Source organism: Rosa chinensis, chromosome 1, assembly GCF_002994745.2.
Source record: "Rosa chinensis cultivar Old Blush chromosome 1, RchiOBHm-V2, whole genome shotgun sequence".
Taxonomy (NCBI): Eukaryota; Viridiplantae; Streptophyta; class Magnoliopsida; order Rosales; family Rosaceae; genus Rosa; species Rosa chinensis.
Genome location: NC_037088.1, coordinates 56,575,380 through 56,601,486, shown reverse-complemented (window position 1 = coordinate 56,601,486; position 26,107 = coordinate 56,575,380). Strand labels below are relative to the sequence as shown.

The window sequence follows — 26,107 nt, the reverse complement described above, 5'->3', positions numbered from 1 at the left end:
TATTTATATATAAAGGACTCAAAAAAATAAAAGACAAATATAAATATATATTGGACTCAAAATGAAAGACAAAAATATAAATCTCTTCCCCCACACTTAAATATTGCATTATCTTCAATGTAATCAATTAAAAGCATGCAATGAAATAAGTAAGCATAGATAGAAGACATTTACGAAAACAAATCCTAAAATAAAAATTAAAGAGAAAAATTGAAAAATAAAAAGAAATAGGGAAAGAGAAAGCAAATCTGATTATATTCTGAATTGGGTTGCCTCCCAAGTAGCGCTTGTATTTTACGTCTTGCAGCCAGACGGTACCTACATTAAATAAAGTTAGTAACTATAATTAACAAAGAAATACAAAATAAAAACAAGTATAACTATTAATTACAAACTACAAGTATTATTAACAAGTATATTGTACAAAAGACACAAGTTAAGTACAAGTGAGTATAAAACGTGAAAAGTATTTTTACAAGTATAATGTGTGAAACAAAATAATTTACATGTATAGAGTATTCACAAGTATTTCTTTTATTATAAACATTATTGATATCGAATCAAATTCCAAGCGGTAAATCAAGTGGACGTGCGGCCCAAGTATAGTCGCCTAGACACAAACTCCCTTTCAAATCGTTTGGGCAACCTTACTGAAATGGCCAGGTGGGGGAGGACGAACACGAGAGGAAAAATCCATTTTGGCATGAGCTACTCCCACATAGTGGTTTAGGCCCATTTGCAAGCACTTCTGGATTCAAAAACCCGTCATGAACGTTGTCCCCTTCCTAGACACCATTCCACATAGGCTATACTTACTAAGATGAAAAAGTTCATAAGTGTGAAGACAGTTCAACAAGTGTTAATAAAGGCCGCCCTCAACCTTAAGGGACTTGAGCTAGGTACCAATAAGGGGTTTAGGCCAATATTAACAAAAGAGACTTCACCTATTCCTCTCAATTTACAACCTACAATTAAAATTCATGTTCAATAATATAAATAATATTCTAGTTAATTTAAACTAAGTTTCAAACTATTTTTAGACAACAAATATATACAATAAATGACACAATTTAGCAAGTGATTTTTCAATCCCCGGCAACGGCACCAAAAATTGGTGTCGCTCAAGGCAAGCGCGCAATTTAACCCTGAAATATCGTTAGTAGTATAAGCAAATAGGGATCGTTCTATTCCGGGGATTGAGGGTACACCTGTCATTGTCAAACAATTAAAGAAAAGTATTATTTACAAAAATAAAATAAAGAATATAAATATATACAAGTGAACAAAAATAAAGGGGGGGGGGTTTAAGAATTATAGAATTGAAAATTAAGATAAGTAAAATAAAGAAAATGTAAAAACATATATACAAGGGTGGAACGCAAGGAACAAAGATCAAAACCACATCCATATGCAAGAAATCCAATTACAATTCCTATAGTTGATTTTAAATGTCATGAGAGAGGAGTTGATCATGTGAAACATTCGAAAGCAAATGATTTCCCATATTTTACTTTTCAATGCTAATTAACCTAAGCGAAAGCACCTAGATTAATCCTATCAAACATGCAATCAAGCCCTAGAAAGCTAGTCAATCATGACATGTTCAACGCATTAGACATAGAGAAAGGCTATCAACTCAAGTGTACAACTTAGTTATGGAAAAGTCCACCTAATTGCAATCCTCTTCAATTAAATTCGATTCTTGTCCAGAACCTTTACTACTTTTGATTCAAGTTACACAAAACGAAAAGTCGATTTCATGTTCTTAAACCTAGCACCAATTACATGCAAATCCTATAAGTGTCGACCCAAATAAGATAAACATATAAAAGTTTTCTATCAAGCAAATTCAATCGAACAAACTCACATAAGTAACTTAGAATCACAATTATGGAATTCGAAAACTTTATTTAAACATAGAAGTTGGGTTTAAACTTTACCCTAAACATTATTGTTAACTAGAAACAAGTTCATACGAAATCAAACAAGGAAACCAAAAAGGTTACAAGGAAAAGGAACGAATTACACCGTGAGTGGAGATGGAGATGGAGAGCTAGATGGTTGGATCTTGAATCTTGGAAGCAAGCCTTCAAGGTGGATGATGGAGGATATGATCTTCACGGCTCCTTCTTCTTCTTCCTCTCCTTGCTTGAAAACGCAGAACTTTGCAACTAGAGAATGGAGAAGGAAAATGGAAAGGAAATGGAGAGACAAAGAAGATGAGATGGATGAAGGAATTGGTGACTAAGGAAAATGGAGAGGAAATGGTGAGACAAGAAGATGAAATGGATGAAGGAATTTGTGGAAAATGGAAAGGAAATGGAGAGACAAAGAAGATGGAATGGATGAAGGAATGTATATAGGAAATGGTGTTTATATAGGGAAGAAAAAGAAGAGTGAAATGATGAGTGGAAGAAAAATAATGAAAGTGGAGTATGAAAGTGATTTGTAAAATATGGAAAAGAAAGAGAAATGATGAAATGAAAGCAAAGCATGAAGGTGCAGCAACATGGAAGTGATGATGATCTATTAAAGAGATTGTAGAAAAAATATATCCAAGGAAAAAGAGAAAAGCATCTAGCTTTCTTCATGTGGGTGGGAAACATGAATATGTGGTGTTGAGCTGTTTTCAGGTCAGTTTCTTCCCCTTTATTCCTTCAATTATTTCTCCAACAAGACTTCATTATATGCCTTTGACTTCTTCATATGAAATGTTCCACTATGAGTGTAGATCATCCTGACAAATTTTCAGAGCTTCAATCCATGTGGTTGGGCCGGAAATGCTGCTGGACCTCTTACAGGTCCAGTTTTCCGGTTTTGCTTCTGTAGAAAATTGGGCTGATTGTTTGAAGGCCTTCCACTCATATTTTTCTCTGGCACTCTTCATAAGAAATGATCCTTTGGGTGTCTAGAATGGATCTGGAAGGTTTCAGCTCATTTGAAGTTCATTTGGTCAGGCGGCCGCTCCTTCTTCCTTGCTTGGCTCTGATTCTCCTAGCCGGAGTAAGAAAATATTCAAGGTTGACTTTTTAGTGCATTTTCATTCTTCTCCATCATTTCTAGGTAATTATGGACCTAACGCTCATTTCACCTTCATTTACTCCAATGTACCTAAAAATAGAAATTGAATTAAAATCGATTCAGTTAAGGAATTAACTAAGCAAAATGTGAGGAATTAACTATTAAAATATCACATTAAAATGCTCCTATCAGCAATAAACGACTATCAACCATGTATTGCCTCCCAATAGACGTCTATTAACCATGTATTGCCCTCCCAATAGACGACTATCAGTCATGTATTGCCTCCCAATAGAACTTCCAATCTCCGGAAATTGGAACTAATCTTCATAAAATTAGATAAATAAAACTTTGATTAAGCAAAAAAATAAGTAAATTACATCAATTCAAATGTCCATTGCTCCCCAATAGACGTATATTGCCCCCCAATAGATGTCTATTAGAGAGCAATAGAATATTAGGGCGCGTCCTGTATTGTTTCTTAAAACTGTTTTCTGTATTTGAAATCCTAAAATAGCCGTAATTTGCGTTCGGCGTGGTGGATTCCTAATACAATGAAAACTCTATCTTAAATACAAAATCAATTTTAGTCTATCTTTTCCAAAACAAGATATCAGCGTATCCTCTATTCTTTGAAAACAGAATCATGAATTTGTGAAAACACGGGATGCTGATTTTGCGAGAAAGAGAAGAGCGGGATACTGATTTAGCGACAAAGAGAAGAGCGGGAAGAATGAAGCGCCAGATTAGAGCGCCAATTTTTGGCTCAAAGACCCTATATATTCATCGATTCATTCTTCTCTGACAATCCAGATCTTAGCCTTGTTCATCTTCTTCAGGAAATAGAGCTTTGTTTGGACTCTACTGCACAAGGTATGGAGTCTTCCCCTCTTCTGAATTTAGTTCAGTCTTCCTCTCGTTCTGAATTTCTTCCTCTCGTTCTAAATTTGCTTCCATTAATCTTCCTCAGGAAACAGACCTTCGTTTGGATTCGATCTACTGTACAAGGTATGGAGTCTTCCCCTCATTCTGAAGTTGCTTTCATTAATATATATCAATATACTATTTGTTATTTGGTTACTTAGCCTTGTTCATCTTCTTCAGGAAATAGAGCTTTGTTTGGACTCTAGTTCACAAGGTATGGAGTCTTCCCCTCTTCTGAATTTAGTTCAGTCTTCCTCTCGTTCTGAATTTGCTTCCATTAATCTTCCTCAGGAAACAGACCTTCGTTTGGATTCTACTGCATAAGGTATGGAGTCTTCCCCTCATTCTGAAGTTGCTTTCATTAATATATATCAATATACTATTTGTTATTTGGTTACTGATGGGTATTAGTATTAGTATTTTGGTTAGTGTTCTGTTCCTTTCTATTGATTATGTATTTGTTGACGTTAATATATGAATTAGGCATGACATGTGCATGGTTGGGAATATAATAGGCTTTAAATCATTAACCAATTTCCCAGTTGCAGAGCTATAGAGTTCATGAGGACATAATTAAGTTTGATTTTGCTAAGGTTTATTTGATATTAGCAAGATGAATTATTGCTGCTTGATGAGTGTTTCTCTTATAGGGACTGAGGTCAACTCAGTCTTAAGTTAGGCGTAGTATCATCATCAATTACGAGTTTACAATCTTTTCACAGGTGCTTTCTTTTTCTAGACCCAAGTTGTGTCAAACCTCAAATGGATATACTATTAGGAATTCCTCTTGCTGTAACCCCGGGTTCTGAGCTTGACATGAACACTAGTCTTTATATCATCTCTTAGTTCCTGACAAAGTGTGCCGAAAGCATGAGTGTTTATGTTATTAGATTAAGCCCAGCATCTTACGGAACAAAACTAAGGATCTTCAATTTGTCTAATGTGTCACATAATACTAATCCCCGAGGTAGTTCATTGAAAAAGATGCTTTTGATATGTAAATTGAACATTTATGAAGAATGCTGTTCTGTTATGAAGAATGCTTTTGATAAATGAACCTAAAGAAAATATAGTGAGAAGTATATATTTTTTTTTTCATGCCTCCTCAGTTAGTGTAGTTTTGTTGTTAGTTTCCAGCTTGTTTGTTTCTTATTTCCCTTCTTTTGTATTCTGTTCCATTTGTATCTTCTGATTTTAATCAAAGTTCTCTTGAAAAAAAAAATGTATCTCTTTATGGTTTCTTGTGGTTTTAATAATTTCATTATAGTAGTTGATGTAAAATAGAACAAATGATTTCATGGTTTGCTATGTTGAGGCCGGCCTCTTCAATGCTGGTATATAAACTAAGTTAATGGTAAGATCCTATCAGACTTTGATGATTTAATGGTTCCTTGGTTTTAATGAAACTTAATGATTTCATTCAGTTTTTTCTTCAGATTATTTTGATATTGTGTGGTGCACTTCTTTGTGTTTGTTTCTTCTTGTTTTAATGATTTCATTCTTGTTAGTTATTCTCTTTTTGGATCCATTGGCTTGAACATTTTAGGTTTACAATTCTGAGTAGTTTCAGTTGAACATGGATGAGTGTAGAAGAATGCTAACAATTATCCACCATTGCATTGCATTAAGTTACTGAAATATATGTATCTGTGTTATTTTCATCTCATTTTCATTCAAGGAATATGGCCTCTAATGAAATGGAAGTCGATGACAAAGCCGAATGGTCTGCTAAGAATGAAGGAAAATTCATTCGTATTTTGCATGAGCATGTGAAAAAAGGAGATATGCAAACATCCACTTTCAAAAAGAAAATTTGGATGGAAATAAGTGATGAGTTGTTTGCTGAAACTATGAAAAGATACAATGTGGCACAACTCAAGTCTAAGTTCAATAGACTACGCAAAAAACATCGTGAATTTTCTGATTTGATTGAGCATACCGGATTTGGATGGGACCCTATTGCAAACATTGTTACTGCATCAGAGGAAGTATGGGCTACTTATATTAAGGTATATTTAGTGTCAACCCAATTTTTGTTTACTGAGCTTTCAATATATAATTTTTTTGCTATATGTAATATGACATTTTTCATTACAGAGAGTACCGGGAGTGAAGCCCTATCGTAAGAAAGGCTTGGAACATTATGAAACTTTAGGGGAAATATTCAATACTACTACTGCAACGGGTCAACTACATTATGCCTCTAGCCAGCTCCCTCCCAATTCAGATGATGAGCGCGAGTTAGAGAATAAGTTTCTTAACAATGGAGTTCACATCAATCTTGATGAGGATTTCGATGTTAATAATCAAAATGAGATCAGAGGGAAAAGAAAAGCTGTGACAGAGGCTCCACCTTCAGAGCGTCGAACAAAAAAATGGGACAAAATGGAAGCCTACTTAGAAATTTGTGGTGAAGTGATGAAAGAAAAGCTACAACAAAGAAAAGAAAAAAATGCTGAAGAGAATAAGGAGAAGTACTCCATTGAAGAGTGTGTGCAAATTGTGGAAACATTGGGAGACATTGATCATGCCACATTTATTAAAATGATGGATAAACTTATAGTTGTTGAATGGAGGAGGCTTTTCCTTACCATGTCAAATGAAAGAAGGAGAGCTTGGCTAGCTAATCTCTAGAATTTCTACATTGTCTTGCTTGTTGCTTGTCTTAGTTGCATGAACTATCATTTTATTTCCTATTCATTTTTGTTACTTTGGTAAACTTTTGGTTCTTGTTTATGTTTATTTGATATCAAATAAATGATCGATGTTATTCATTGATTTTACATCTTTTGTGTTATATATTGGGATATTCTGAATTAACTATGTGTTTGAATCTTTTTCAGTAGGTACTAAAGATGATTATAGACATGGAATATGGTGACTCTGATAGTTCTTCAGAACTAGATGAAATGGCACAACATATGATAATATGTATGAACATCTATGATTATTGGTCTTCATACATAGACAAGGTTCCTTGCCATACATCGATATTATCTGGAGCTGAATATGTGCAAGAGTTGCTGAATGGACACCCAGATAGAATTTATAACTCATTTCGCATGGATAAACATGTATTTCAAAGGTTGTGTTGCACGCTTGAGAGTTTAAATTTATTAAAAGATGATCGGCATGTAGGCATTCAAGAGGCCGTGGCTATTTTCTTATATATAGTATCTCATAGTGAGCGCATGAGAATGGCTGCTGAGCGCTTTCAACGGTCAAAAGATACTATTCATCGACAATTTAAGCGTGTGTTAGCAGCCTTGTGTAAGTTATCGCCACAGATCATACGTGCTCAAAGTCAAGGAGAAACACCTCCAGAAATTTTGAACAATCCAAAGTTTTATCCATATTTCGAGGTAAGGAATTATTATGAATGAATTTTTTTTTCTTTAAATTTCTCTCTAATATTTATTTATCATATGACAGAAATGTATTGGGGCAATTGATGGAACACATGTCGCTGCATGGGCCCCGGCTCAGAAACAAACTTCATATCGTGGTAGGAAGGTCCTTGTTACCCAAAATGTCATGTGTGCATGCTCCTTTGACATGATGTTCACCTTTGTTTACACTGGATGGGAAGGGACTGCGAATGATTCTAGGGTCTTTGCAGATGCAGTGACCAGGCCAGAGAATAAATTTCCATTTCCAAATGAAGGTATAAAACTACATTACTTTCTTTTTTATTGCTTTCAAATTAAATGAAAAATACATATGCTTTACTTTGATTTTGACATGCACAAATTAATTATAAAAAAAAAACAGGATATTATTATGTGGTGGATGCTGGGTATACAAACATGCCAGGATTCTTAGCTCCTTATCGAGGTGAGAGGTATCATTTGCGTGATTACAGAGGACCTCGTCGTACACCAAGAGGCCCTAGGGAGTTATTCAATTACAGACATTCTTCATTGCGAAATGTGATTGAGCGATGTTTTGGTGTACTGAAAGCACGTTTTCCAATTTTAAAATATATGCCTAATTATCCTCCAAGAAGACAACGACGTATCCCTATTGCATGTTGTGTTTTACACAATTTTATTCGGAAGGAAGCTCGTCGCGACAGATTGTTTGAAGCTTTTGATGTAGAAGATATGATTTTTGAGGAGGAAAACAGTACACCAGCGAACTTAGATATGTCACAAGAGAACCTTGCACAAATGACTAATGTTAGAAATGAAATTGCAGAAGACTTGTGGCAAAACTTTATCCCTCACCCTTAGAAGTTCGGTGATAGTAGATTTTTAATGCAATTTTTGTTCGGATGATATAATGATATGACAACTTTGTTTTGAAGATTTTGAGGAAATAATTTTAAATTTATCAGTTACATTTATTTCTTAAAATAAATTTGTCACATTTAAAATTTATATACCAAACGCGTTTTCTATTTTTCATTTTCAAAAAACTATTTTGAAATTTAGCCACCGAACGCATTTTCAAATCCAGAAAATACATAACTTAATTTCCCATTTTTGTTTTATAAAACAGTTTTTTAAAAATTGTTTTGCAAAACGTTACAGGACACACCCTTATTTTTCCTGTTTTCTTTCCTTTCGGGCCTTCTGTTGCAAAACAGAAGTAGCACCATTTTGATTTGCCCCCCAATACAACTTTTTTTCCTTTTTTTTTCCTTTCCTTCTCGGATTTCTTCCCACAATTTACAACAACAAAAAATGATTTGGGCACCCAGAAAATGCTCTGGGCACCCAAGACCAAAGCACCCTCAGGCGATAAACCTGCCGGCGTCGGATTTGGTGGGCTACTGCTCAATGAGAACATCGTCGGCGACTCTGACGGAGTTTCAGACGAAGGAGTGCTCGAGGAAGATGGGGTTTGCCGCAATCTCGGGAGTCTCTGCAATTGGCGGAGTCCCAGATGGGCTTGACTTCAGAGCACCGACGATCATCAGAGAGGAAGAAGACGACCAAAAACGAGACCCCAAACCTCACCAAGCACCAAACCAACCCACCTTTCAAAACAATCAAAACCCAGTTCGTCGTCTCCGACTCCGCCACCATTAAAATCACCCCAAGATGTTCAAAGCTCGTTCACTTTCTGGTTCTACTTCACAATCATAGTCTCCATCATAATCTGTTCATAATCACATTCAGTTCATTGTCTCCGACTCCGACTCCGACTACGCCACCATCAACATCACCCCAAGATGTTCAAAACTCGTTCACTTTCTGGTTCTACTTCACAATCATAGTCTCCATCATAATCTGTTCACAATCACAGTCTTCATTTTATATAGCCAGGACAAGCTCGATCTCGGAGGAGACGGAGATCGATCTTGGTGAAGACAGAGATCAATCTCGGCGAAGAAAGAGATTACTCTTCTAATCTTAATCGGAATCGCAGGCTTCTGGAGGAGAGAGAGAGCAGATTGTCGGAGGTCGCATCTGGAGGAGGCCACCGGTGGCCGCGCCGGTGATGATGGAGTTCCACGGGTCGGCGCTTTCTAGAAGAGAGAGAAGATCGCTGCTGCAGATGGAGGAGAGAGACAGAGTGGGAATGTTGGTAATTTTTTAATTTTTTTGAGGGCAAAATAGTCATTTGCTGTTAGATTGTGTATGTGGGAATAAAAATCTGTTGCTGGGGTAAGTGGGATAATTATTGCTTATTTTGGTGCTTTTGGTCAAGTACCCTTTATTCTTTCGATTCACTTCCGGATCGACCAAATTTATATGATCCATTTTTGTCACCAAATTTTCCATTCTTCTTGCTGCTCTTGTCACCCAATATTCCATTCTTTCTGCTCTTGTTGCTCTTGCTTTTGCCTCCAAATATTCCATTCTTTGTTCTCTTGTGAGTTGCCGGAGGCTCATGATTGTTTCATCTACTTTTGATTTGAGAATAGTGGCTAGTTTCGTAGATTCATCTCTTATTATTTTCTCTCGAGTGTAAGGATGAACTACACTACCACTCACTCTCTGCCTGCCCGGCCGCAGTGGACCGCCGTGGCCATACGTAGCTTCTTGAGTTCTTTCCTGCAAAGTTTCCAACCTCGAAAGTATGTGCTCTAGAATCTCTACTGTGAGGCCAAGGCGGCGGTCCACCAACTCCAGGAGCTTCGCTGGTGTTGCGTTGCCTAGGCCACCCAGCTGTATAATAGCCTCCACTACTGTCCATGACGACCAGCACTTTGCTCCTTCCACGCCTAGGCCTGCAAAATCTCTGACCAAAGAATCAAACTCAGGCAACTTCTTGAATAGGGATTCATTCTCTTTGTGGAATTTTCGGAACCAGAACATGTGGTACACAATAGGATACGGGCGAAGACCGTTCACCTTGTTCAGCACGTCCACCACTACTATTGGAGTAATTGAGGGTTTGTTAAAGCCACCGTTGCGCACCACCGACTCTAAAAACTGCTTGTGGTGCTCCAGCGTCCACCCTATGATCAAAGGGTCACTTCTGGTTTCTCCGCCAGTGACTTCCATGTTTCTATGAATCAAACTCGTTTGCTTTAGGGTTTGATTAACAAAGTTCCTAATTAATTACCGGTTTATATATACATGTGTAGCAGTCTGAACTCTTCCGTCTCGGACTAAAATCCTCATTGATCTATAATTCCCAAACCTAAAGGAAAGTAGAGGATAATATTTCATACATCAGCTATCCCGATGATCCCCTTCTAATTTGCTGGGTTGATAATAGAATTAATTACGGATGCATTGAAAGAACAAATTCATTTATCAAAGAGGAATTTACTGGCAAAGTATTACTTGCTCTCTAGAGAATAGACGCACATTTTTTTTTATTCAAGAGAATAAACACATATTATAACAATAATAAAACTAATTAAGCCGCACAATATCATTTGGTGTAGTGGCATAGTCTCTTTTTTAAATTTGGGTTTATTATTATTTTTCCGTCTTTTTGAATTTTGGGTGAATCTGATCGAGAAGCAGTATCAGGGCCTCAGCCCTCAGGGGTCGAAATGTTGCATCCAATTTGGTATGACTAAAATATTCCTTTACTCACGTAGAGGATGTGAATAGATTTCTAGCGGTTGATTGTTGAGCCATGACGTTTCTTATACGTGACTTAGAGATTTCTAATTCAATGAAAATAAGATTTTTCAAGGGTTTGAAATTTGATTCAATTATTTATCAAACTCGCCATGTGCGATGCATACAGTTAACACTTGCTGATATGAGAAGGAAACTGCGTATGAAGGGAGAGGAGATAATTTATAATAAACTCATAGTAAATTGTCTAGAAATTTAGGTCCCTAGATTTCTAGCACACGTATATCTCTCTAATTGTAAAGAAAAAGAAAAGATAGAGAGAGACCATTAATGTCAAAATTAAATTAGTGTCAATGTTGTACAAAATTTTTGAACTTGGTACTGACTTTCCTATTTCTCAGCGCCTTGCCTTGGCTACATTCATGAACAGACTTCTGAGTTTTCTTCTGTAGATACCGCAAACCTGAAAGATGGAGCCTCAGTGTTCGTACGGTGAGGCCCTGCCGGCGCTCCTCATCCATCAGCCTCAGAACCACCGTCGGGGTTGCCTTGCTCAGGCCACCCAGCTTTGTCACTGCCTCCACCACCCGCTTGTGATGCTCCACCGTCCACGATGACAACAGCCTCTTAGGAGGTGCCACGTGCAGACCTTCAAAATGGCTCACCAAACTCTGGTACGAATCAGAACAAGGCTGCAGCGGTGGCCTCGTTCTGAGATCCAATGATAAATGGGTTCGTTTGTTTATTAGCTGAAACCAAACCATGTGCTGCACTAGGGTTCTCTGGGAAAGACCGTTCACATTGTTCATCATCTCTGCTACTACGATCCTCGGTGTTCCGATTTTGTTAAAGCCACCCAGCCGGATCACTATGTCCACAAACGTCTTGTGGTGCTCCAGCGTCCACTCCATTGGTTCTTGACCATCCCCGTCCACATCCATGTGTCTAATAAAAATCCAATGACCCGATGAATCTCAAAAAAGTTTGTAGCGGGGTTTGATGAATAACCTCTTCAAATAATTTTGTTTGCTCGTATCAGACCTTAAATTCCTTGAGATAATTCATCGAACGATTTAAAAAGCATTAGAGGAGAGAACCTGACACCCCCATCATTAGAAAACGTACAGCACAAAATTTCAACAATTTTTGGGTGGAGGCGTTTGATGTTTTCAATCCGTCCCTCTCGTATGGAACCCTAAACTGTCCCTATATATTGATTGTTGAGAAACCCTAGCTCTTTCTTGTGTCACACGCACGTATTAACTACCTTCCTTTGCAATTCTTAATTGTATAAAGAAAGCTAATTAACTTGTTTCCTAAAAAAAAAAAGCTAATTAACCATACTTCCCAATAATAATTCCCTTGAGCTGTTAATTTCCTAAAAATAATCCCTCTGACCTTGATATATGCATCTGGGGTACGTAGTAGCCAGCTCACTAAGGAAACAGTCTTTGCCTAGCAATTTGGGTTAATTAACTCATTAACAGGTCAAAATATATATTTTATTTCTTTTTTTATCTGTATTTGGTCGGAATTTAGGTTCTCCACCCTCATCTTACAACTTAATTATTGTGTCAATCACTTTAAAATCATCTCACTATAGATGGAGATTGTTTCTAGCTCAGGTCTGGGGACCTCGGGAGAGAGCAGTTTTTTTTATATTTCTGCCATTTTAACTCTTTTTGGATCTCTTTTGGACCATATATTTGATGCAACTTGTCTTGATCCAAAAGTGAAAAATCAGATCAAGATATCCAACTTGCAGGATCAATGATTTTCTTTTTCTTTTTTAATGATTCTTCTTGATCTTTTGATTTTGAAAAATCATGAAAAACAACGATTTGAGATTTTTAAGTACCCTCAGTTTAAAAAAAATCATAATTTTAGGTAGAAAAATTTTGATGAGAAACTAAGAACATGTGATTTTGGTGGGGTGGTAAGGCTTTGGTCTCATATATAAGAGGTTAAGAGTTCGAGCCCCATCAAGGGTGGGAATGGGGTGGGGTTTTAAAAAAAAAAAAAAAAAAAAAGAACATGTGATTTTGACTAAAAAATTGTGTGCTAGCCTATAATCCACAATTTTAAATGAGAAATGATGCTCGGACAAAAAAAAACTATTTTTAGGGGAAAAGGTTTTGATAGAACCACAATAAAATACAATGGCGACTTTTACCGGCATATTGCTATTTTGGCAAAACCTTCATTCAATACAAAGAGAAGAAGTCACTAAAAAAAAAGAGTGGCTTCTTCGATATACAATTTTTACGCCAGCGTATGATTCGAAAGGCCATGACACTCTGCTGGTCGATTATTATTTTTTTTTCTTCCCACCTTCACTTTTTTGGGCCTCCTGACGCTGCAGCCATGTTTAGCTTTATTCTCTGCCGCTTTAACAATGGCCTCCTGAGTTCTCCTCTGTAAATAGCGCAACCCTATCAGATGCTTCGTTACCATCCGTGCGGTGGGACCCTGGCGACGCTCTTCTTCCATAAGTCTCAAAACCATAACCGCCGTCTTCTCCATGGGGTTTGCCATGTCAAAGCCACCTACCTTTGCCAAAGCATCCACCACACGCTTGTGATGCTCGAGTGTCCACGTTGACAGCTTACGTTCCATGATTAGACCCTCCAAGTCTCTCACCAAATCGTCCACCAAAACACTGAGTTTACAAGATGGTTTTCGGGGTGGACGACGTAATAGAACTGATTGAGTTTGCTTCTGTAGTTGTTCCAACTGGCGAGAATGGTCTAACGCAGCTGACCATGTAAGACCCTTCACTATCTTCATCATCCTCTTTAGTATGAACGCGCGAACTTCCTCGAAACTGCCGGACTGGAGCAGCAGGTCGACGAAGAGCTTGTGGTGCTCTATTGTCCACTCTATTGTTTGTGGAACGTTTTTCTGATTTCCCATGACTCCGACTTGGACCATGTATTCAGAAATTGTTTGTTTCTGCAACGCCATTGAGGTCTTTATATCGATATTTGTTATCTCACAATGAGTTGCCAAAAATGTTATAGGATTCCTATTCCCTCTGTTTTAAGGATTGTGAATATGATGTTAACCAAACCTAATTGGTCATAGAGGTTTAGGGCATACCCAAAGTTAATTACTCGTCTCGTCATTCTATTTTAGAAAGTACTTATTGGCCACAAAATCCCAGTTACAATATCTGAATTTTAGGCTTTTCTTGCATATTGACACAAATGATCTTATATAGACAAGCCTAGTCTCAAATACAATTTTTTTTTTTAATGCAAACTATTGTATGACTAATTACGCCTTAGTCGAATTAATCTGAAAATTACACAAAAAATTGCTTGTTATACTAGAAGATACATTGATCATTTTATCCTAAATTTCTAATCTACAATTTTGAACAGTAAGAAAAACTTGATTTACAATCATGGGCAACTAGCCACGTGTTTTTTTTTTCATTTTTTTTTCAATAATATGCAAGTCACGTGCCTCTCTCGTGTAATAGCATCCCAGTCAACTCCAAGCCTCATAACCCACATCAGAAAGCCAAACTACAAGCTTCAGTCTCCACCATCCACTTACAATATCAGAATTCTGAAGCCAAAGCCGGTTCTCACGTTGTCAGTTCTCACATTCAAATTATGGCAATATCATCACTCTCATTGAGCTGGGTTTCCACTACCTTACCTGACAATAAGGTAAAGCACCAATTTTCTCAGTAATGTTCATGAAGGACTACACTAGCTTGCTAGCTAAGCAAATTAGTACTAATTATGTACGTGGTTTTTCACCAGTTGAATTTGCTCAATCATAATGAGGTTCCGAAAGCTACCGCTGCTTACTTTTCCGGTAAAACCATCACATGCTCTAGTGAAAAAGCTTCCACTGAAGAAAGTAAGATAACCCATCTGAGTTTTTCTTCAAGCTCATCATGCTCAATGATGCATAATTGGTAGACTTTGGCTTTGAATGTGCACTTGATTTATGCATATGTCAGGAATATCAAAATGGGTTCCTATAAAGTTCAATTTTCATATATGACCTTCTCTTGTGAGCAGTTGTCTTATTATCATCCATTGCTCTGCCACAGAATTGCTTCTTTGGATAATGTTGGAATTTTTAAATTAGCCTCTGAGTTCTATCTCAATTTTATGTGATTTTTTTCTCTATGTTCATTGTTATAGATAATTTTATATCCATTGTGCTTTAGGTGTAAGTTCCATTATCAATCATTACTTCCTGTTTTTATTGTTATCCTGAAACTGGTGTTTTGTCCTGAAGATCGAAAATGTATGAACTTCTAATTGATTCTAAAATTATAATAATTTCTTTATCCTCGACTTATCACCTTGATGAAATTTAGGCAATTACAAGAGAAGGCCACTACTCTTGGGAGTTGGAGCACTAACTACAAGTCTACTTCATACAAGTTCCCTCTTGGCTGAAGGTATCAATAGTTGCAAGAATCAAAAAATTTTACTTTTGAAATGAACTTTATCCTTTGATTTATAGATCGAGAATTTTTTTTTCACAGGAATACCTGACAAGTTCCGAGGTTATGTTGACAAAGAAGATGGATATTCATATTATTACCCCTCTGATTGGAGGGTAAGAACTAGGAAGACAATCACATTTATGCAGAAGCAGCCTAATTTTACCATAGAGAAAATCTCTTCCCTTCACTATTTAAATTACTTGTATGTTCCATCTATCAGGATTTTGACTTCAGGGCACATGACTCTGCTTTCAAGGACCGATATATGCAACTTCACAATGTTAGAGTGAGATTTATACCCACAGACAAAAGTGACATCCATGATTTGGGTCCATTGGAAGAGGTAAATGAATGAATCATGAATGAATGCAGTTTTACTGTTGTTTCTTTTCAATGAAGTTTAAATTGTACTCAACAAGTCTTCTCTTTAAACAGGTTGTTCCCTATTTGGTGAGACACAAATTTGCTGCACCAAACCAAGTAGAAAAGATATTCGACATGCAGGAGGTTCTACTCTTTGCATCGTATCTTTAAACAGAACTCTTGCACTGTCCGACTCTGAAATCTTAACCATTTCCTTCATTGGATATCCATTGGATGCAGAAAACTATAGATGGGAAGAGCTATTACACCTTCGAGTATGGACTCACATCTCCGAACTTCGCTACCACTTCCTTTGCGACAATAGCCATTGGAAATGGTAAGTATCTTCACTAAGTTTTCACTTGTCTTCCTACACGTTTGACAATTGGCATGTACTGTTAGATTTGTAAACTGCTAGAGAAGTCTGATCATTCTTTCTGCAAGAGAAGTCTGATCATTCTTTCTGCAAGAAATCTAGAGAACTCTGATCTATTCAGTGTTGCTAACTTGATCTATAGAGAAATCTGATCTATTCAATGTTGCTAACTTGTATGTGCTCTCTAACAGGGAGATATTACACCCTAATCGTCGGAGCAAATGAGAGACGGTGGAAAAGATACCGCAACCAGCTTAAAATGGTTGCAGACTCTTTCAGAATGCTTGACATCTAAAATGCAATGTCATGGAAGGCAACCACCAATGTGAAATTTCCATCTGGTGTATATAGTATTCCAAGTTCTTCCCGGAACAGAACAATGGCTACAACTAGAGAGTACATGAGGAAAGCAAGAAGAAATCACTTTGTCTGATTTCAAAATATATACATTTAACTACTTACATCCTGGTGTCGTTTATTCTCCAAAGGTCATTTTTGTAGGACAGTCACCTAATGCTGCCTTCACCCAAAACTAAGCACTTAAAGAACATAAAGAACAAATGTTTGACTCCTTGCATTCATTTCTCCTAATCCATCCACATTTGCGTGTCAAAAACAAATCAAGACGAAGATGACATTTGTGATTGGCTTGTAAAGAAGAATGAATGGTTCCTGCGCCACGCATTTTTCAGTTTAACAGGCAACATAATTATAGAGATTTTAAAGATTGATGGGACTCGAAATCAAATAGTGAACCAGGCAGGAAAAAAATGAATAGCATTAAATCATCTATATATTTACAAATGTTACAACAACTTCCCCCCAAATAAATTTACCATCCAACTGACAAAAGATCAAGTCGAGTAAACTAAAATTTAGGGAAAAGCCCCACACCTCAGTAGACCCTTGTATTGATGCCAACTTTCTGCTTCAAAACAATCAATATACCATGGAGACAAGGCACAAAACACCAACCTACCTATGCTTGCCTCCTAAAGAATTAGTCCAGATACCACAACCTCAAAGACCAACCAAACATCAAAAACCCTATTCCTAAAGCCTACATTTGAACAATATGACTATGAATCCGCCTCTGCCTCCATGTTCCGCCCCTCATTTTGCTCTATAAACATTGTTACATCCCTCCACATTCTGATCCTTATTCTCCCCTGCCAACTCTGAATCTACCATCGTATATTCTAGGATAAAGCCATCGGATGCAGATATTTGCAGCAGTACAAAATGAGAGAATGAGAACTGTACAGGTAAACCCCATGTTAATAACAAAGACCCATCCTAAACAAGGCGGTGCTGACGCAGACCCTTGCCAAAGTGAGGATGCATCAAACGGACATACAGACCGTTCTTTGACATTAAAGAATCATGGGACCCTTCTTCCACAATTCTCCCTCCATTAAGAACTACAATGTTGTCAACATGCCTCATCATCGCAGCTCTGTGAGCTATCAAGATGGTTGTTTTGTTCCCCATGATTAATGTATCAAGGGCCTCCTGCACCACTCGACTTGACTCAGATTCAATAGACGAACTTGCTTCGTCCAATAACAAAATGGGAGCATTTTTTAAAACAACACGAGCGATTGCAATTCTTTGCTTCTGTCCTGGGGTTAGATCAACCCCTCTCATCCCCACATGTGTATCATAACCATGAGGCAAGCTGCTGATGAAATGATGAGCATTCGCTATTCTTGCAGCCTCTTTCATTTCAGCTTCACTAGCATTATGCCTTGCATATATTATATTCTCCCTTATTGTTGTCGAGAAAATAATGGGCTCCTGTTGAACAAGACCAAGGTGGTTCCTCAACCATCTCAAATTATAAAGCTTCAGATCTCGACCATCCAGCATCACTTGACCAGCAACTGGATCATAAAATCTCTCGATCAAAGAAATTATAGTGCTCTTACCCGACCCTGAAACTCCCACCACAGCTACAGTTTGCCCCCCGTTTACTTTGAGACTGAAATTGCTCAGCACCAACAGTTCCGGGCGGGTTGGATAACAGAAATCAACATTTTTCAACTCAAGGCTTCCATAAACATTAGGTGGTTTCATGGCGGAGCTTTCATCTGGCTCAATCTTTGGCACTCGATCTATGATTTCAAATACTGAAATGAGAGATTTACGTCGTTTGAGTATGTAAGGAGCCAACCCGAAGGGCTCTACCAGTGCGAATGTTGCAAAAGAGAAAACCATATACTCCTTGAGAGCAGTAGGTAGATTCATATACCCCTGTTTCACAGAGTATGCAGTGTACCAGAGGAGAAGAGCATTGCAGGCAAAAAGAAGGAACTGTGAAAAACCAAATGCAAACCCGATGGCCATTCCATGAAAGAAACTCTGCTTAAAGATCTTCTTTAGCTGCAATCTGTAGAGCTCCATTACCTTGTTACCAGCACAGAATGCTACCACAGTGTAAATGTTTCTAACTGCATCCTCGAGAACCAAAGATGCTTTCCTGTGCATCTCCTGAATCCCCCTTGAAAAACCAGCAAGCCATAATTTCTGCAATATTTAAAATGAAGATCATTGGGTGAAAACCAATGGAATTTTAACCTCGAATCAAAAGAATAAAGCTGAAACTAATGAAAATATAGCAACTTATAATATGTTAAGTGTGGCGAAGATCACAAAACCACAAAAACAAATGAATTTAACAAATCAAATGAAAGGATAAATGGGAGTATAGGACCATTCAGTAAATTCTTTGAATAAGACCCAGTTATATAACAGTAAGTAACAAGACCCAGCTATAAGGATCTATTAATACACAAAAAGAAAAGGATTTTAACACAGCCTCAATCAAGAAGAGTTTTGGATACTCCACAATGCAAATATTAGAAAACCCCGAATAAGAAAGTAGACATGATGAATACCTGTGCAATGGCAGAAATAGTGAGAACAGGTAGGGTTGCCAAAGCCACAAGTGCTAATCGCCATTGTAGCAACATCCCAATCAAAACAGCCACAATGATAGCAGCACTATCCTGTATGAATATTGAAAGCCGATTACTAAAAGCAGCTCGCACAAATGTAGCATCATTTGCCAAGCGCATGGACAAGGTATCAGCACTGTTTTCCTCTTCATCAAACCATCCCACCTCATTGCGGAGCATTGCTGCAACAAGATAATCAACATATAAGAATAAAGTGCCTACACAGTAGTCAGCTTTATCAAGAAAACTGATAAGAGGTTAAGAGTCTTGCACCTGAAAACATCATTCTGCGAACTCGTTCAGTCATTTTCTCCCCCATGATACCAAAGTAGAAGTGTTGCAAGAAATTGGCAACGACTGTCACTATACCCATGCAAGCAATGATCAAGCACCATTTGTCTACTTCTTGCCTCAAGTGACGACCTTCATCACCCCTGTAGTATGCTGTTACTACAAGTGCGATAACATAAGCAAGAAGAGGATTAAAGGAACCAAAGATAGCAGCACCAATGCTTCCTAACACAGCATAAAGCCACTCTGCAAAAGAAAGCTGTGCAAGCCTCCAAAATGATGGTGACTTTTTATAATGTGTACTCTTTGCTCCCTTCACTTTGATGGGAACATCATCAGAATGGCTATGAGGGCGGCTAAAGGTTTGTGAATGGGAACGTTCATTTTTCGGATCAGATGTCAAAAGGGGTGAAACAGGGGATTCAGGGTCCGAACCATTTGTTGTTTGTTGATTTGCAGACTGGACATCAATCTTGGGTAGCTCTGGTAGTCTCATTTCAAAACTATCCTGCCGCTTTATTGATGGTTCCTTATCTGCTGTATCCAAGGGCTGCTGACCGTTTTCCACCACTTTCTCTACTGGTGGACTCTTAGGTTTTGGTGAGTCCTGTGCATTAAAATTGACATCACCCATTCGAAATATACCGGTAACCCTCTGAAGTGAGGGTGATTTCATCATTTTTGGGGATGATGGTTCTTGGAAGCTATTACTTGCTGAAGAATCCATTTCAATTTGGAAAGCTGTAGTCTCCTTGTAATTCCGCACTGGCATTCTGCATCAAAAGATTCCATTAAAGACATAACCAAGTTAGCAAAAGAAAGAAATTCAATTAAAAAACAAATAAGAAACTTCTAGGCACATACACCACTAAAAAGATTTTGTAAAAGCAATCACAACAATCCTCAACAAAGTTATAGAAAGAACAGTGATCTTGTATCATACCTCCTGGGAAGCTTTGCAGCTTCTTCACACCTGAGAAGCTCTGCATATAGGCCATCATGGGTTATTAACTCTTCATGTGTACCCGTTTCAACTAGTTGACCTTCCTCCATCACAGCTATGTAATCAGCATTCCTTATAAGACTAAGCCGCCGAGCTATAATTATAGTTGAACGTCCCAACATGAGGAGATCTAGAGCCTCTTGAACAGTTCTTTCAGCTTCAAAATCAAGTCCACCAGTGACCTCATCAAGCAGAAGAATTGATGGATTCAGAAGTACTGCCCTGGCAATTGAAAGTTTTATTTTTTGCTCTTCTGTCAGTGCTAATCCTGCCCTTCCTACCTGAAATGCATAAATGAATACAAATATCTTAAAACATAATAAAATACAAAGCAGTAGGAGGAAAAATTAGAAACATAAAAAACGATATGGGGCACTTTTGCCCAATTTTGACCTGTGTTTCATACGATCTCTCAAGCGAAGTAATAAATGTATGTGCATGTGCTATTTTAGCAGCTTCTTCAATTTGATCCATTGTCGCATCCCGCCCATAAGCAATATTATCTCTTATACTCAAACTTAACAAGGCGGGATCTTGTGTGACTAGCCCTATCTGGCTTCTGAGCCATTCCAAATTCAGGTTTTTTATATTTTCTCCGTCCAAAAGAACTTCTCCTGCACCACAAAATGGAAAAACCATTGGAAATCTCCAAGCAGATATTTTTGCTAAATGTTTCAGCAGAACCTTGAATGGAAAATAGCATGTATGCCACAAAGAGAAAGCTATATGACCATCCTCCTACCTAATGTTGGATTATAAAACTGCTCCATAAGGGGAATGATACTGCTCTTTCCAGATCCATTTCTACCCACGAGTGCCACAGCTTTCTTAGCAGGTACAGAGAGGTAAAAACTACTCAAAATAGGAATCTCCGGACGAGATGGATAACTGAAATACACATTCCGGAACTCAATATTTCCTTGTACAGCCACTAGGATAGTTCCCTCGTGATTAACATTAGAGGATGATCTTTGTATCATCTCAAACAGTCTATAAGCCGCAATTCGACCTTGATCAAATGAGTAGAAGTTTGTTGCTGCTTGGTTTAGCCCACTGTATGTGAAGGTATATATACACATTAGTACTAAGGAATAAAACATACCCATCATCAGAAAAACAAATATATACATATATAAACAATAATATACATACAGAAGGCAAAGATACTTACAGGCCACTTAATATTACAGCAAATAAAGCTGTTATAATTTCACCACCATGAGCTTGTCCCCCAGTAACCAGGAACCTTCCAACCCAGAGTTGCAAGGCACATGAACAAATGGCAAGCCCATATGTAAATCCAAGTCCTAGTCCTTGCACCAGACTAATCAATATACCATATCGAAGAGTTGCTTGTAGTGATGTTGCATAAGAATACTTGGCCAATGTTTCATTTGTAAATGCATATAATGTCCCAATGTAAGAGACTGCCTGCGAAACGGAGATGTATGGACAGTTAAAACAAAATTGCTTTAACCACTTCATCAACATGGAAAACCAGAACGCATCCAATCTCACCGAATCATTAAATACAATAACAAAACCAGTAAGGTATATTGCTTATTTCAACGAATATATTATGGTATGACAAAGCAAAAGGAAGGGGGGAGATAATTGTACGTAAGATTTGTAAAATAGTAAGCAACCTGTTCAGCAATGCTAGCTGCTTCAGCATATGCATCTTGAATATTCTCAGCAAGCCTGTGAAGAAATATATTTGATATTCCTCCAGCAGCAACAATAAATGGACCAGTGGCTAATGTTATAGCCGCAATCTGCCAACAGTTGATGAATCCAATAATGAGCCCACTGAAAAATGTCGCCATGTTATGAATATAATTTCCAACCTGCGTTATGAGACGGGATTAAAAAGATTAGACAAGACACATGAACCAAGAGATTACTGTGAAAATTAATTGAGCATGAGTGCGAAGATGGGAAAGGGGAATAAGGCAATGTATTAGGCTCAGGCATACTTTTTCACTGAGAGCAGACTGAATGAGTAGAACATCACTCAAAACTTGGCTCACGATGTCCCCATTGTTCCCATAGGTATCAAAAAAACTCATATCCTGGTTAAGTAATACTTGAACATATCTTGACCTGATGACAGCAGTCTGCCGTTCTCCAGTCAGAATCCAGCATGAGACCTCTATTACATAAGACAAGTTAGTACAATGTATGCAAACAAGCCTTTCCTATATTGAACAAAAAGTAATATAATGATAAAGAAACTTACCAATCCAACCAGCAGCAAAAACACCCACAGCGATATAAACAATGCTTAAAGCAAGCTGCAGGCAGACAATAAGACGGTTATTGACTTTCAGCTCATACCTTAAACTTCCATATAGAATTGAATGCTCATTGCAAAGGTAGATGATAACATAATAATATTCCAGAATGAAAACAAAAGGCACTTAATAATATAAAAAGAAGAGGAAGAAAACAAAACAAAAGCAGAAAAATGAATTACGCATTTACGCCTCAATACAATACCTAAGCTGCCTGTCTATTAAAAGATTCTACTTTGGTGACATAATGATTCCACACAGTGAATTTCTAATTGAGAGTTTCAAGCACGTAACTTCTTCTATAACACATAAACTTCAGACTGAAGGTTTCGCACAAAATTTAAGCAAAGTAACCTGTAATTCACATATTTGCTGTAACATTTTTTAAAAATTCCCCTTCCTCAGGAAGAAAAAGCACTACCACCCCTTCATTGACAAACAAATCAGATAGAAGGCCACTAGATGCTTCGCCAAACTTCAAAAAGACCCAAGTTCGCATCATCAAATTCTTGTCCCAAGTAATTTTCCCCAACTTCCCAATTGCTGAATACAAAGATACAGAGACAGTGCTGTCTGATATCAAAGGAATGTGATACGCAACTCTGATTACTACCAAACCTCGAAACATGAGTATATTTTCTAAGTAACAAACTGTCCACAGTCATGCAGTGTATAAGATTGGGAAAAGATATCAGTGGTAAGTATCCAATGACTCAGCAAAAGCAACTGTCTAGACGTACCATAGCAACACTCATTGATTGAAGTTGTTACGGCAGAAAAAAAAAGTAACCAATAGCCCTGTGCAAGACACTCTGATCTCCCCATAACCTAAGATGACTTCCACACAAATTACTAACTAGCCATCTTTCCAAGTCAAAATAATAGGAATCACATCTACAGAGTGCTACAGTAGCTATCAACCTGATTAACAGAACCTTTTTTCATTTCCTTTACGGCTCCTTGAGAAAGAATCTAATCCCTAGATTGAAAACTCAAAAAGAGTTTTACATGGAAGTATAAGCAGCAAACATAAATTCTCAGTAAGCTAACGTCCCGATAAGCTAGCGCAATAAAACCAGAATAAAAACCAGTGCCCGGCTATAATTAGAAAGAACACCTACCAGATTACAAAAAGAAAGCAAATTTCTCCGTGTAAAACCACTATAAGACCTAAAAGAACGAGCTTTAAACACTAAATCCCAAACTCCATTTCCAGCTCAAACTAACCCAAAAAGGAAACCCCCACTTAAATCAGCTAATTCCAGCTGAATTAACCAAACCCCCACCTAAAACACAATCCCAATTTTTCTTTCTTTCCCAAAAATCAGACACTAGGGTTTCAAAACTTACATCCATAAACTTCTGGTACTGCTCCGGCGGCATATGCATCGGCGGCGGTTCTCCAGAACCCTTTTCGATCCAAAGCACATGAATAATCTTAGCAAAAAAGTGCAAGTACACCACGAGCGCCGTGCCGTGCGCGGCGGCCGCCAGCGATCCGACGGTCATCAAAACCCAATCGAGGCGGTCGGCGCAGGTGAACAGCCTCGAAAACGGCACGGCGGCGGGCGGCGGCTCGATCTCCTCGGGCTCCTCCATCTCCTCCTCCTGCTCGACCGGCTGCGCCGACGTGTCCCCGCTCATGTCCATGTACGGCGACGGCGACTCCGGCGGCTCGGAGACCTCAGACACCGGGGTCAGCGGCTGTACGTGCGGCGGGGACCACCCGAACAGGCCCCGATTGATCATCATCTTCCCTTATTAAGCTCCGTCACTCTCCCTCAAAAACCCTAAACCTAATTCTGTAAATGGGCTTCTGTTTCTCTCTCCCCTCTAAATTTAGCGGATCTGTGCTAACTTTAGAGGGAAAAAAAAATGATGCTTGGGTTTGTTGTGAATCTGGGTTTTTCGGTTGTTGCTCTTTGGCTTTTAGCTCCCTATTCCCCGAAGAAGAAGAACAGAGAGGAATCGAGAGTCGTCGAAGAAGAGAAGAAGGAGAAGGTTTTGGAGGGCAAAATGGGTCGACTCGGTCAAAGAAGGCGGAGAATGAAAGAAAGAAAAAATTGACCCTCCCCCCCAACCCCAACCCCAACCCACTGTCACCTTTTTTTTCTTTTTTTTTTTCTTTTTGGTTTCAGCTAAATCAAATTTTATTTTCCTTTTTTTTATTTGTTCTGTTCTCTGTGTTTAACGGTCAAACGCCGGCGAGGGAGGGGTGGTTTGGTCATTTTGAGAGGGAAGGTTGGGTTGGTTAGTGTGTAAACAGCTGTGCGGGGAGGGGGGAAATTACGGGGGAGTCCCTGGTGGGGGAGACACGTGGATTATTTAAAATTTGGGGGTTTTTGTTTAAGAATAAGAATATTTTTTTTGGTTCTGGTTTTTGGGGGGAGCAGACATAATTGAAGAAGGTCAGAACTCAGAACCCCTTTTTTTTTTTCTTTTTCTTTTTTTGTTTATTGCCAGGGCATTTCATCTGTGCCCATCATTCCTTTGCATTTGCTTTTGAGTTGGGTGCTGCACTTTGTTTATTTGGACTGTTGCTATTTGCTAAGCTGTTATTCCCTCTTTTTATTGCTTTTGATTTTGCCCATGATACCAATCAAATTCACCCAAGAAATTGGAGGAATAGGTAAGTCAATGCCTAAATTCTTAGAAACTTGTGTTTTCTTTATCCGTCGTGTTATTTGAGTTGGAAACTGTGTTCAATACTGAAAAATAAATCACTTTATTAAAAATTACTTGATAATAAAATTATATTTGAGAAAACATATGAAGCTAAATATTTTGTTGTTTAAAGACGAATTTACTTGATAATAAAATTATATTTGAGAAAACATATGAAGCTAAATATTTTGTTGTTTAAAGACGAATTATATGAAATTTTTTTATTTTTGCCACAAGTTTTATGTGACTTCATGTGTACTTTCATCTTCTTCTTCCCTTCCACAATTTATACCGGTTATTGTTTTGATGAAGAAACACAAAACTAATTAGGACAAAAGTTTTGATTCCATATTTGGCCACCCTGTACTCATCAATTTTTATTAAATATGAGCCAATATCTAAGCAATTTGAACAACAAACCAAGTAAATACATAAATAGCCATAACGTTAAAAATACGAGTTGAGCGAGCAAAAACAAGAACCACACTATTAAATAATCAAGTACGTGAAAAACTCTGTCTTAAAAGAGCGAGCTAATGCATAAACCACCATATCAGTTCTTCTTGACTTGTGGTGATTTGTAACTTTTGTTATCAATTTCTTTTGATATTTATTTCTAGAATATGCGAGAGTTCAAATTTTGGTTTCTTCCCTAAAATTATATAATGGTCTTTTTACATACTAAATAAAAGGGAAAATTTTGAGAACAGTACATCAACTTAAGGCCACTATGCATTTATGTACACAAAGTTAC

The 26,107-nt window shown here is 37.8% G+C and overlaps 4 protein-coding genes across 4 annotated transcripts; 3 read left to right on the top strand and 1 right to left on the bottom strand.

Annotated features, from left to right (window-relative positions):
• The first annotated feature begins 5,627 nt into the window (after positions 1 to 5,627).
• LOC112170360 (L10-interacting MYB domain-containing protein-like) lies at positions 5,628 to 6,579 on the top strand. The gene is made up of 2 exons (XM_024307623.1): positions 5,628 to 5,954; positions 6,043 to 6,579. The coding sequence occupies exons 1-2, from the start codon at positions 5,628 to 5,630 to the stop codon at positions 6,577 to 6,579; spliced, it is 864 nt and encodes a 287-aa protein (XP_024163391.1).
• Positions 6,580 to 6,812: 233 nt separating this feature from the next.
• LOC112170350 lies at positions 6,813 to 8,177 on the top strand. The gene is made up of 3 exons (XM_024307612.1): positions 6,813 to 7,307; positions 7,378 to 7,609; positions 7,717 to 8,177. The coding sequence occupies exons 1-3, from the start codon at positions 6,813 to 6,815 to the stop codon at positions 8,175 to 8,177; spliced, it is 1,188 nt and encodes a 395-aa protein (XP_024163380.1).
• A 6,264-nt stretch (positions 8,178 to 14,441) lies between these two features.
• LOC112182617 (photosynthetic NDH subunit of lumenal location 1, chloroplastic) lies at positions 14,442 to 16,614 on the top strand. Its single transcript, XM_024321122.2, has 8 exons — positions 14,442 to 14,608; positions 14,705 to 14,804; positions 15,274 to 15,357; positions 15,445 to 15,518; positions 15,626 to 15,748; positions 15,841 to 15,912; positions 16,009 to 16,105; positions 16,336 to 16,614. Exons 1-8 carry the CDS (start codon positions 14,552 to 14,554, stop codon positions 16,437 to 16,439), a joined length of 711 nt encoding a protein of 236 aa, XP_024176890.1. The 5' UTR covers positions 14,442 to 14,551; the 3' UTR covers positions 16,440 to 16,614.
• A 278-nt stretch (positions 16,615 to 16,892) lies between these two features.
• Positions 16,893 to 24,441, bottom strand: LOC112182616 (ABC transporter B family member 20). Its single transcript, XM_024321120.1, has 11 exons — positions 24,040 to 24,441; positions 22,635 to 22,689; positions 22,372 to 22,547; positions 22,042 to 22,242; positions 21,567 to 21,826; positions 21,138 to 21,448; positions 20,789 to 21,009; positions 20,336 to 20,676; positions 19,375 to 20,165; positions 19,042 to 19,283; positions 16,893 to 18,670 (listed from the first exon to the last, which is right to left on the bottom strand). Exons 1-11 carry the CDS (start codon positions 24,439 to 24,441, stop codon positions 17,441 to 17,443), a joined length of 4,230 nt encoding a protein of 1,409 aa, XP_024176888.1. The 3' UTR covers positions 16,893 to 17,440.
• Between the last annotated feature and the right edge of the window lie 1,666 nt (positions 24,442 to 26,107).